At 43.3% G+C, this 13,525-nt stretch overlaps 1 protein-coding gene across 1 annotated transcript in view; it reads right to left on the bottom strand.

Annotated features, from left to right (window-relative positions):
- GALR1 (galanin receptor 1) overlaps positions 1-12,010 on the bottom strand; it is a 386,889-nt gene extending 374,879 nt beyond the window's left edge. Inside the window, exon 1 of the mRNA XM_063923325.1 lies at positions 10,164-12,010. Within this exon, the coding sequence (XP_063779395.1) occupies positions 10,164-10,835 (672 nt within the window). The 5' untranslated portion in view covers positions 10,836-12,010. The remainder of the gene's footprint in view (positions 1-10,163) is intronic.
- Between the last annotated feature and the right edge of the window lie 1,515 nt (positions 12,011-13,525).

A 13,525-nucleotide genomic window follows, 5' to 3' on the forward strand; every position in this document is an offset into this window, starting at 1 on the left:
CTGACGGAAGCTGCGAAGCAGAGACAGCCTTCTCTACCCCATAAGGTTTGTTGCAGTATAAAGTTCTGCCTTTTGGTTTGCATGGCGCTCATGCCACTTTCCAGAGAGCTATGAATACATTTCTCTGGCAACACAGGAAATACGCACAGTGGGGTATATTTACTAACATTCGTAATTTTCGGAAAAAGGTCAAAGTTCAATCACGAATGACATCGAAAGTGTAAAACTGCAACTTTTTGAATTTATTACGACTAATTTACTAAGTTGTCGTATTCGGATTTTTCATTTGTTCCGATGTCGATGTCATTCGTGTTTTTTTTACCTTTTTTACGGCAGTGATTAGCAAAACACTGCCGACTTTTTCAAAATGAATCTCGGCCGGATCTGTGTGATCCGTGCTGGGGTTCATTTTTTTTTTAAATAAACACTGTAAAACGGAGAAAAAAAATGCGTGGGGTCCCCCCTCCTAAGCATAACCAGACTCGGGCTCTTTGTGCCGACCCTGGTTGCAGAAATATGGGGAAAAAAATGACAGGGGTTCCCCCATATTTAAGCAACCAGCATCGGGCTCTGCGCCTGGTCCTGGTTCCAAAAATACGGGGGACAAAAAGAGTAGGGGTCCCCCGTATTTCTAAAACCAGCACCGGGCTCCACTAGCTGGACAGATAATGCCACAGCCGGGGGTCACTTTTATATAGTGCCCTGCGGCCGTGGCATCAAAAATCAAACTAGTCACCCCTGGCCGGGGTACCCTGGGGGAGTGGGGACCCCTTCAATCAAGGGGTCCCCCCCCCCAGCCACCCAAGGGCCAGGGGTGAAGCCCGAGGCTGTCCCCCCCATCCAATTGGCTGCGGATGGGGGGCTGATAGCCTTTTGTGAAAATGAAAAGATATTGTTTTTAGTAGCAGTACTACAAGGCCCAGCAAGCCTCCCCCGCATGCTGGTACTTGGAGAACCACAAGTACCAGCATGCGGCGGAAAAACGGGCCCGCTGGTACCTGTAGTACTACTACTAAAAAAATACCCAAAAAAAGACAAGACACACACACCTTGAAAGTAAAGATTTATTACATACATCCACACAAACATACAAACATACTTACCTATGGCCCCACGCAGGTCGGTCCTCTTCTCCAGTAGAATCCAAGGGGTACCTGTTGAATAAATTATACTCACCAGCTCCAGGGTCCCAGGCTCCTCGTAGCATCCATTTGCAATCCACGTACTTGAATAAAATAAAAAAACGGACACCCGAGCCACGCACTGAAAGGGGACCCATGTTTGCACATGGGTCCCCTTTCCCCGACTGCCAGAAACCCACTCTGACTTCTGTCTAAGTGGGTTTCTTCAGCCAATCAGGGAGCGCCACGTTGTAGCACCCTCCTGATCGGCTGTGTGCTCCTGTACTGACTGACAGGCAGCACGCGGCAGTGTTACAATGTAGCGCCTATGCGCTCCATTGTAACCAATGGTGGGAACTTTCTGCCCTGCGGTTGACCGAAAGTGACCTCACCACTGAGCAGAAAGTTCCCACCATTGGTTACAATGGAGCGCATAGGCGCTACATTGTAACACTGCCGTGTGCCGCCTGTCAGTCAGTACAGGAGCACACAGCCGATCAGGAGGGTGCTACAACGTGGCGCTCCCTGATTGGCTGAAGAAACCCACTTAGACAGAAGTCAGAGTGGGTTTCTGGCAGTCGGGGAAAGGGGACCCATGTGCAAACATGGGTCCCCTTTCAGTGCGTGGCTCGGGTGTCCGTTTTTTTATTTTATTCAAGTACGTGGATTACAAATGGATGCTACGAGGAGCCTGGGACCCTGGAACTGGTGAGTATAATTTATTCAACAGGTACCCCTTGGATTCTACTGGAGAAGAGGACCGACCTGCGTGGGGCCATAGGTAAGTATGTTTGTATGTTTGTGTGGATGTATGTAATAAATCTTTACTTTCAAGGTGTGTGTGTCTTGTCTTTTTTTGGGTATTTTTTTAGTAGTAGTACTACAGGTACCAGCGGGCCCGTTTTTCTGCCGCATGCTGGTACTTGTGGTTCTCCAAGTACCAGCATGCGGGGGAGGCTTGCTGGGCCTTGTAGTACTGCTACTAAAAACAATATCTTTTCATTTTCACAAAAGGCTATCAGCCCCCCATCCGCAGCCAATTGGATGGGGGGGACAGCCTCGGGCTTCACCCCTGACCCTTGGGTGGCTGGGGGGGGGACCCCTTGATTGAAGGGGTCCCCACTCCCCCAGGGTACCCCGGCCAGGGGTGACTAGTTGGATTTTTGATGCCACGGCCGCAGGGCACTATATAAAAGTGACCCCCGGCTGTGGCATTATCTGTCCAGCTAGTGGAGCCCGGTGCTGGTTTTAAAAATACGGGGGACCCCTACTCTTTTTGTCCCCCGTATTTTTGGAACCAGGACCAGGCGCTGAGCCCGATGCTGGTTGCTTAAATATGGGGGAACCCCTGTCAATTTTCCCCCCATATTTCTGCAACCAGGATCGGCTCAAAGAGCCCGAGGCTGGTTATGCTTAGGAGGGGGGACCCCACGCAATTTTTTTTAGAAAATAACCACTTTCCCACCCCTTCCCACTGATATACATGCACGGATCTCATGGATCCCTGCATGCCTATACAATCACGGATTAAAAAAGCAGGTCTGTTTTTTTTTAGCACTTTTTTACGAGTTGTAATTTTTCACGGCAGTGTTTTATTTTTTTTTGCTTTGCACTTCTTAGTAAATGACCGAGATTCATACTTAAACAGCCGCGTTTTGACCGATGGTGTATTCATTCGTAATTATTTTCATGGACTACCCAAAAAATACGAATGCCCTCATCACTGCCGTGATTTGAGTTTAGTAAATTACCGAGATGACACTTTGAAGAAAAAACGGCATCTCGGTCAAAATCGGGACCATAGTAAATATACCCCAATGTATTTAGATTACATTATAATAAATAGCTCTGAGTGGGAGTCACACCTTCCAAAGGTGGAGGCTGTGTTACAGTCTATACAGGCACATGGCTTTACAGCTAACCCCAAGAAGTGTGCCATTGGAATGGTGAAGACATAGTTTCTGGGGTATATTATAGGCCGAGGACAAAACCTCAACCCAGCAAGGTGGAAGCAGTCCTGACCTAAGCAAAATGTAAGTCACAACTCAGGACATTCCTTGGTATGGTGGGCTATTATCGTAGGTTCGGACACAATTTTGTCACTAGGGCATCACCTTTAACTGAAAGTTTGAGGAAAGAGTTCCCAGATAAGAGAGCATGGTCTAGGCCTGAACTGCTTGGCAGGATTTAAGGCAAGCTTTATGCGGAGAGCCTCTATTGCAAGCTCCTGATTTTAGAAAGCAGTTTGTGTTGTAGACTAATGCCTCTGGGACAGAATTAGGCACAGTCCTTATCCAAGAGGTAGACGGGGAAAAGAAACCCATCCTCTATCTTAGCCAGAAATTGCTGCCCAGAGAACGCAAGTACTCAACTGTGAAACATGAGTACTTGGCGATTAAATGGGCAGTAGAATCACGGAGATACTATTTGTTGGTGCGAGAATTCTGGCTAATCACCAAACATGGAAAAAGGGGGGGGCGACCCGGCACTGGTCTCATTGACACAAATGAATTACATAAACCAAAATTCGGACAATTATATTTGATTTACTAAATTTCTGTCCAGGTTGGTGGTGCGCCCAGAGCCAGGAAGAGCATAAGCTTCCTTTCTTCCCTCACCAATAGGTTAATCACCAAACATGCACCCTTACAGTGGATGCAAACAAACAGGGAGATGAATGATTGTGTGACTCGCTGGTTTCTGGCCTTACATCCATTCAAATTTGAGGTGCAGCATCATCCAGGGAAAGAGCACCTTAATGGAGATGCCTTTCTAGAAAGTTTATGGGTCCTGCTCCTCCTAGCTACCCTGTGGTGAAGCTAGGGGATGAGGAGGAGGGTAAAGAAGGGGACCTGTGGAACCTAGTTAAGGGATGTGTTCCCGGACCGATGGCACAAATAAGAATGGGCTAGGCAGAGAACTTGCCAGGTGAATTCATAGCTTTCCCAGAGTGGTTGAAGCCCAGGGGGAAGGAGTGTGGAAGAGACAGCATAATTCCACATGAAGTTAATGTGGAACAAAAGGATTATGCAGGATTGGGGCAGCAGCAATAAGTCTGATGGACTCCAGTTCAGGTTTTAGCTGAGTCTGTTGTAAGCAACAGCTGGGCTTATCACTATAACTTGTCTGCTATCTTTAAAAGTGTGCTTTATGCAATAGGTCATGGCTCTTGATGCCAGCAAGTGGCCAGGTGATAGGTTGGGGGTCTGGGGTTACGTTAGGAGCCATTTGGAAATCTGTACTTCTTGTGCTTATTAGAATTTGGAATGTTGTGCTGTTGTTTATAAACTGCCTGTAAAACCTGACCTGCAAAACCTGCCTGATCTGGAAATAAAGTGAGTTGATCTGTTCTCTGTCTATGTGGTTCTGTCAGTGTGCGTGTGAGAGTGTGTGTGTGTGTATTTGTCTTCATTTTTATCTGTGAGCCAGTAGTTTGTTTCATACATCTCTGGTTTGCTCCTCCTTTTTGTGTATTGTATTTTCAATCCATTAGGGTTTATTCAACCAGTGTTATTTGCTTTTTTTCTTTTTCCTCTTTTTATATAAATGATCTTCAGAGAAATGAATTATCAGTATAGTGTCAGCCTATTCCCTTTTATAATACTTTATGTGTCAACCAATTGTCTACACATGCATCTCTGTCCCAGATTTGACAGTTATTAAATATGCTGCAACTTAATAGTGATTTTCTGGTCTATTTAAAGAACCTGAAATAAAGAATAAATAGAATCTGAAATAAATTCTTAAATAAAAGGGAATGGATCCAAAGAATAAGTAAAAAAAAGTGGTGTTACCTTGTAAGAATATATATTTTTTTTTCAATAATAATGTATAAATCTACAAATATTATAAAGGAGTGAATATGTAAGACTGAACAGGGCTAACTTTTTCATAATAGGGATTATGATTTATTGTTTACATATTCTGTAGTACAGTTATCTTTAGGATTATATAGTAATTTAGTCATTTTCCGTGGATCATTTAGCTTAATTACACAGCTGATGTTTATGGTTATTAATGATGACCATATAAGAAAGCTCCCAGATAAACTCTACATTGTTTATTCCTCTGAAGAAGTTATTATTTTTAGAATAATGAACAGAGTTAGAATATATTATATCAGTGGAACTGGAATCTAACGTAATGAAATCTCAGTGATCACCAATTTACATTATACACACTGGACTACTAATGCTGCTAAAGAAGATTATGGTGGCAGAGCAACAGCTGCATCTGACTGCAAAGATCCAATTATTTAAAGTTTCCTTTGGGTTAAATTCATAATGCTCTGGAGTTTCATACATTTATAGAGGCTCATTATCACCCCCTTATCCTGTTTTTCTATCCTACAGCTGATTACCACCATGTACCAAAATGTGTTTTTGTCTGGATTTAGACTTGTATATGAAAGTGGTGCCTGCATGTTCCTTGTATCTGTCTGGGCCTGTTCTTCCACATTTGTAGCTAAAGCAACCCTTATGCCATTAGCACTTAACTGCCTGCTACTGTAGGCCATCTCACAATTTGGCAACCTTTGCTCTGTGACTTTATTGTACAGAGATTTAAACTATATTGGCATGTCCGTGTATTTTGCCAACCACTATTGTCTCCTGTAAAGTTAAACTAACAGCTGCCTTTTTTGGGGTGTTGTTTTGTCTTCCTCTAGAACACCACATTTAGGGGTATATTTACTAAGGTGCAGGTTTATTGAAGTGGAGATGTTGCCCATAGCAACCAATCAGATTCTAGCTGTTATCTTCTAGAACACAGGTTCTCAAACTCGGTCTGAGGACCCCACACGGTTCATGTTTTGCAGGTCACCTGTAGATTTTTAAAATGTGACAGTTGGTGATACAGAGTGCACCTGCTGGGTGACATGGAAAACATGAACCATGTGGGGTTCTGAGGACCGAGTTTGAAAACCACTGTTCTAGAACAGTGTTTCTCAAACTCGGTCCTCACGACCCCACATGGTTCACATTTTAAACTCGGCCCTCAGGACCCCGCACTGTTCACGTTTTCCATGTCACCCAGCAGCTGCACTGTGTATCACCAACAATCACATTTTAAAAAATCTACAGGTGACCTGTAAAACATGAACCGTGTGGGATCCTGAGGACCGAGTTTGAGAACCTGTGTTCTAGAAGGTGCTTGACAATTGATAAGTAGAATTTGATTCAGTAGCGCACGCATGGGGAAGGGGGGGGGGGGGGGTTCTGAGTACCCAGAAACCCCCCCCCCCCCTGATGAGCCAAATTCCTTTTATCAGAGAAGGAGAGAGCTGTGTCTCCATCTCATCAACTACCATGATCGCTACCGCTACCGCAATCGCAGTGCAGGAAGCTATAGCTGGGACTCAGCAGAGAAGTGAGCTCTCTACAGAGAATATCCGGAGCCACAGCCACAGCAGCTCCCTCTCCTCACCTGCCACTTTGCCGTGGCAGCCAGTATCCTCTCATCGTATGGTGGTGAGTGCGGGCAGTGACTGGCAGCAGTTCCTTAGTGCTCCCAGTGCTGCTGCCAGTGGGTTCATTAACTCTGTAATTCTTGGAACTGTACATCTGGTGAGAATGTTTTATTATCTAAAGTTAAGTATATTTACACAGGTATTACTTGTTCTGCACACTCCCATGCAACCTTAACTACTACTTGTTGTAATGGGTTGGGTATGGGTGATCAGCGCTTGAGATCCCATCAGTCACCATACCGACACCGGGATCCCAGGGATTAGAATGCCGGCATGGCGGGCGAGTGCAACGGGGCCCCTTGCGAGCTTGGTGGTGATCTGTGCTCGCCACAGGTTCTATTCCCACTCTATGGGTGTCGTGGAAACACACACGAGCTAGAATAGTCCCTGTTAGTCTGTCGGGATTTTGAGGGGGTGGGATGTGGGCGTCAGTATTGTAGCAGGCGGTCTCCTGATTGCCGGTCACACAACTACATCCCGTTTTAATTATATTTTCTAAATAATGGTAGCATTGTAATTCATGATATATGCCTGCTTTCAGAGACGCTCTACTGTGTGATTATCTGTGATATATACTGTGAGTAGCCTATGTGTAAATACACATAGATGTAAATTGTAAACCCTCCTTCACAAATCTTGCATTTGCCCCTGTGTTTGGTTGCTATGGGCAACATCTCCACTTCTATAAACCCACACCTTAGCAAATATACTCCATAGAATTTAGGGAATATTGACATTTATGGACTAGAGTTTATTTTCAACCCCACTATATAATTATTTACTGCACGTCTGCAGGAACAAGGCTATTTCTGAATGATTTTACCATGCATTTATATTTCTGAGAATTACTTTTCATGCTTCTCATGCAATTATAGTATTTGCTTTGTACTTTTACTAATTTTATCATACAAGTAGTCAATAAAAAGTGAGCGATTACCAAGGATTTGACATTTGCAGTCTAAATAGAGGATGACTTTTTAATATAAATCCACTTTGACATTTCACATATTGATTACCTTGTCAATGTTAAAATAAAAAAAAATAGTTTATGTGTAGAACTTCTGGCTGTAGGGAAAAGGTGTCTGATAGAGATGATGCTAATTTTTCAAGGATGTCCCAGGTGTCACTGGAACTCTCAGGCACCAACAAGGGATCAGTGGGGGAAGTGGATACTGTAAATATACATATTATTAGATGTGGTGATGATAGATTTATTTGGGAGGTCTATATTTGCCAAGAGTATGCTCCAAATCATATTTGCCAAGAGTATGCTCCAAATCAAGTGCATAGACATAAATGCTAGCAGCAAAAGGTTCCTGGGAAAATGTATTTCTGTGTTGACAATCTTGATTACTGGCTAGTGCTTATTTATTATTGTACTAAAAAGATAAAAAAAAGCTACTGTAACTGATGACTTGTTGGAGAGGTTAACATTACCATTACAATTTTAGAAAATGAGCTGCACAATTACAGAGCTGCATATGAGTCTACTCAGTATTGTATATCATATAGGCAAAAAAGTCTGGTAGATGTGATCAGCAGAAATACTGTACTAAACACACAGACACATCAGCAGTAAAGACTGTATAAGTTCAACCATCTGCACTCACAGCAGCATGTGTCCTACACTAAGCAAGCCATAATGTAGAGCAGAATCAAATATATATATACCGTATATACTCGAGTATAAGCCGACTTTTTCAGCACTTTTTTTTGTGCTGAAAAAGCCACCTCGGCTTATACTCGAGTCAGTGACAGGCAGAGGCAGAGCAGTGTGAAGGAGGGACACGGAGCGCACAGCGCACGGCTCTCCTGTGTCCCTCCTGCATCTCCGGCGGTTCTATTAAAGGAAGTACCCGTTCGTGACCTCTGATCACGAACCGGCACTTCCTTTAATAGACCCGCCGCGGCCGCCGAAGATGCAGGAGGGACACAGGAGAGGCGCGTGCTGTGCGCTTCATGTCCCTCCAGAAGACAGCGCGGGATCGACGGAGGGGTAAGTAACAGCACTGTGGGGCATATCTGGCACTTGGGGAGGGAGCATATCTGGCAGCATGAGGGGGCATATGTGGCAGCAAGAGGGGACATATCTGGCAGCATGAGGGCACAACTGGCAGCATTGAGGGACATATGTGGCAGCATTGAGGGACATATGTGGCAGCATTGAGGGACATATGTGGCATGAGGGCACAACTGGCAGCATGAGGGCACAACTGGCAGCATTGAGGGACATATGTGGCAGCATGAGGGGCTTATCTGGCAGCATGAGGGACATATGTGGCAGCGTGAGGGACATATGTGGCAGCATGAGGGGCATATGTGGCAGCATGAGGGGCATATGTGGCAGCATGAGGGGCATATGTGGCAGCATGAGGGACATATGTGGCAGCATGAGGGCATATCTGGTACTGTGGGGCATATTTGGCAGCATGAGGGCATATCTGGCAGCATGAGGGGCATATGTGGCAGCATGAGGGACATATGTGGCAGCATGAGGGCATATCTGGCACTGTGGGGCATATTTGGCAGCATGAGGGCATATCTGGCACATCAGGCACTGTGGGCATATCTGGCAGTATGAGGGCATATCTGGCACTGTGGGGGCATATCTGGCACTGTGGGGGCATATCTGGCAGTATGAGGGCATATCTGGCACTGAGGGCTGTGTACGGCTAGAGCTGCATTTCCCACCCTAGGCTTATACTCGAGTCAATAAGTTTTCCCAGGTTTTTGTGGTAGAATTAGGTGCCTCGGCTTATATTCGGGTCGACTTATACTCGAGTATATACGGTATATATATATATATATATATATATATATATATGTCACCGTTCACACCCATACTATCTCAGTCTCTGTGCTTTACACATACTATTATAAATCGTTTCCCTTTTTACCCTATTAGGAGAATGCAAGCAGTTTTATTTCTGGAGCTGAAACCATGTCTCTGTAAATATATATATTTATGAGTCTACGTAAAGCACAGAAAGTTATCTAACTGCCAGCAAAATGATAATACGTTTACTTTTCCAGCCAATAACAAGCTGTTATGATAATTGTAACATTAGAACATATATTACTTTACAGTGATTCTAGTTTAGCTACACGTTTACTTTGTAGAAAAGACATTTAGAATTTGTAATAAACAAAATGAATGCATTAAAGAGAAGTCACAATCATCACTACTATACATTTACTGATGAGATCCGTGTAAAAGAATTTAGGGTACTTTATTCTGAGTAAAATACTGTATAAAGGTAAAATGTGATAAGCCCATATTAAGAACACAAAACACATACACTTATTTGGCTGACAACACAAACTTTACCAACAAGTTTTAGGTAAAATAACAAGACGCAAAACAGTTTCAAAAAGTCATAGGTACTGTACAATACTGTACACCATACTTGCTGGTAGGATCTATTTACTATAGCACTCCTTTTACTCCCAAATATTAAAACTTTGATATGTGTATGCTGTAACATTCATTCAGCCTTCTCTGATATCTCTCTATCTCTCATTCAGCAAAACAAATGCAAGATGTAAAATATACAAATATACATATTTGGAATTACCTTGGCATAGCAGAAAGAAATGAGAAGCAGGGGGATCAGGTACCCAAACACAAAGGTGCACACAAGGTAGATCCTCTTGTGCTTCTGATTTGGCCAATACTCCCAACAGAAAGTCTCATTGTTGCTCCTGTGAATCAAGCGTTGGTTATAGGCAACAGGACAAGCCATGGCAATGGACAGGAGCCAGATAAGGATTACTCCAAGAAGGGCATTCCTTGATACACGGATGGAAGAGGACCTTCTGGAGTGCACTATTGCCACATAACGATCAACTGACATAGCAGACAGGGTAAAGATGCTAACTAGCATGGACAGCGTGAAGAAGTAATGGATGAACTTGCAGATAAAGGCTCCGAGCACCCATGTTGGCAGGACATAGACAGTAGACTGGAAAGGGATGCAGAACAGCAGATAGGCAAGGTCAGCTATGCTCAGATTTAATATGAAGATGTTAGTGGTGCTGCGGGGCTTCCCAGGTTTGTTTCTTGCTAGTACAGTGATGACCAATGAGTTGCCTAAGACCCCCAGTGCAAATATAATGCCAAACACCACCAGAATTATAACATTGTCAATGCCAATACCTAAGAGAGGTCTTACAGATTGCTCAGCAGATCCATTCAATTCCAGGGTGAGCCCCTCACTCCTGTTCCTGAGTTCTGTAATCTGATCCATATCTAATGCTTTGGATCTTCAAAGAATGTCACTGACCAATTAACTCTTCAAAGCAACTGTATGCTACACTAAACTATACTGCTGTTACCACTTCTCCAAATGTTTCAGATATTGATTTTACTGGATGAAGTCCCCAAAATAATGCAGGTTTCCCAGCAGTGCAGATCTAACAGGTGGGGATGTGAAGAGACCACAGCATACTGTGCTGTGTAAGTTAGAGAAGTTTGTTTTCTGTGGCAGTGTGTGTGCTCAGGCAGAGGAGAGTGCTGCGATCTGTTCAGTGCTTCCTCTCCTGTGTGTGACTGCCTATCTCTGCCTGGACTCTCTCACCTCTTTCCTCGTGTTCTGTCAGCAGCTGATGTTCATGCGCATGGCACAAACATTGAGCTGAGCGAGCTCCCTACTTGTTGCAAAACACAGACACATGCACATTAATATATTATGCTTGCTGCATAAGGACATGCAGGAAAGATCACCTAACTCACCAACATTGGAATAATACACTTTTTCCTATGCCTTCTTGTTCATTTGAGGATTGGAAACTTAATAAAGTGCATTTCTCTGAATTAGCAGAAAGAGGCACTGTAGTCTGTTAGGTAGAAGGAACTGTCATAGTAACATCGGATTATCAGGTGATGAGAAAGAAAGAGAAGATGAGAGTAATGATGAAGAAAGACCAGGCAGTGATGGAGTTAAGTGACGATTTTAGTCAGACAAGGAATTGGATGTAAATGGGTTAGCAGTAAATCAATTAAGCAAATGTCAATAAATGGGTTAAGTGTGAGACTTGTTTTGGGAGCAGATGTGATGGAGAGGTTTATAGAAGTAGAGTGATTTAATTAGGGGATGAGTATGGACGTGAATGAGGTTCTATTACTGTGAACATGTCTGCATTATTTGTACAAACACTGGTCTGTCTCATCTAGCAGTCATAGATATAATAATATACAGTACACAATAGAAAAATAGCTTTTTTCTACAAGAGAAATGAAGCAGCGCTGTTGTATAAACACAGACAGAAGGTGGGAGCTGAAGCACAGACAGGAGGACAATTATCTTTCAGGATATAATATGGATATTTCTTTGTCTGCTGCAGCTCCTTTCCACCTGACTGCAGCGTGTGTGTTCCGGACCAGTCTCATCTACAGCTTCTGCTCTGTGCTACAGTGTATGGCATGTTCCTGTGATCGCAGTGCTGGAGACAGCTGGGAGAGACTTCTTCTGTGTACAGTGAGCAGACGCGATCTCCATACTGCGATTATCTGTAGGTACTGTTCTAGTAATATTAAGTAGTGACTGGGACTCCTACAATGTATGGGAAAACTATACAGTACCTTCGTCTCGTCCCTCCAATGTCACTGACAGGCAGACCTCAGATAGATTTTAGTATCTCAGGAACTTGAAGCCCAACCTGTTAAACACTCTCATAGGGTAAATTAACTGAACGATATCCATAATTTAATCTCTCAGTTCCAAGTTTGGATAATGTTCCTTTCAGCGTGTTAGACTAATATAATTAATTACTGTTCATAGCCTTTATTTTAACCTACAGTATTTTCTTGTACTCTGCTTAACACTAAAAAAAAGGTTTTAAATGTATAGATATATAATACAGCTATACATTTAAAACGTTTTTTTAGTGTTAAGCAATATATCATATATTTACAGTATTGTATCACTTTTAATAGAGCCACACAGTGTATTTTTCTCTGCCAGCATCACATGGGATTTCTGGTCACACTTCCATCATTTACAAAATACATACAAAGGAGAGGTTATGCAGGAGATACAGTGTAACTCACTGCTACACATAGGAGGGGCTGATACCGGCTGCATTAGGCTTTGTTACTGGGTTGCTAGGCAACTGGTAGGCATTCGCTTCTATAAGATGTAAACTCTGAAAAATAAAGCGTTAAACATGTAAATTAGTCAAAACTCATGGAGATGAGTTGAAAACCTATCGGCCATTGAGACCTACACTTCCGAATTTCATATTTTTCAATTTAGTTTTTATATTATTATTATTATTATTATTATTATTATTATTATTATTATGTGACTGCGGAGCTTACAGGGAACAATGCTGGCAGCAATAAGGTTGTCAAAATATTTAAATAGAAAACATCTACAGTATGTGCCATGATGTGTGGAGAGAGATGAAGTCAGGACTCCAGACACAGACATACAGGTCAGCAGCAGCGTCATCATATCCAGATTAAGGAACAGCCCACACATTGACATACAGGAGTGAAGAGCGTGAAGGATGGGAGTGAAGGGTGTATGCACAATAAAAGAACACTATAGGCATACAGGTCAGCAGCAGCGTTATCATATCCAAATTTAGGAACAGCACACACAGTGACACACAGGTGTGAAGAGGGTGAAGGATTGGAGTGAGGCGTGTATGCACAATAAGACCACTATTTACGTCAGCAGAAGATCACAGAGGGTAATGTGGGGAACATACTTGAACGACATATTGGGCATAATTCAGACAAGATTGCAGCAGCAATTGTTCTCTAATGGGCAAAACCATGGGCCTAATTCAAACCTGATCACTGCTGTTCATTTTCGCACAGCAGCCGACCAGGTCTGAACTGCGCATGCGCCGGCACCACAGTGTGCCGGCGCATGCCAGACAGCTGATGGCCATCTTAACCCTGCGATCGCCTCTGCCTGATTGACAGGCA

Source organism: Pseudophryne corroboree, chromosome 5 (assembly GCF_028390025.1).
Source record: "Pseudophryne corroboree isolate aPseCor3 chromosome 5, aPseCor3.hap2, whole genome shotgun sequence".
Lineage (NCBI taxonomy): Eukaryota > Metazoa > Chordata > Amphibia > Anura > Myobatrachidae > Pseudophryne > Pseudophryne corroboree.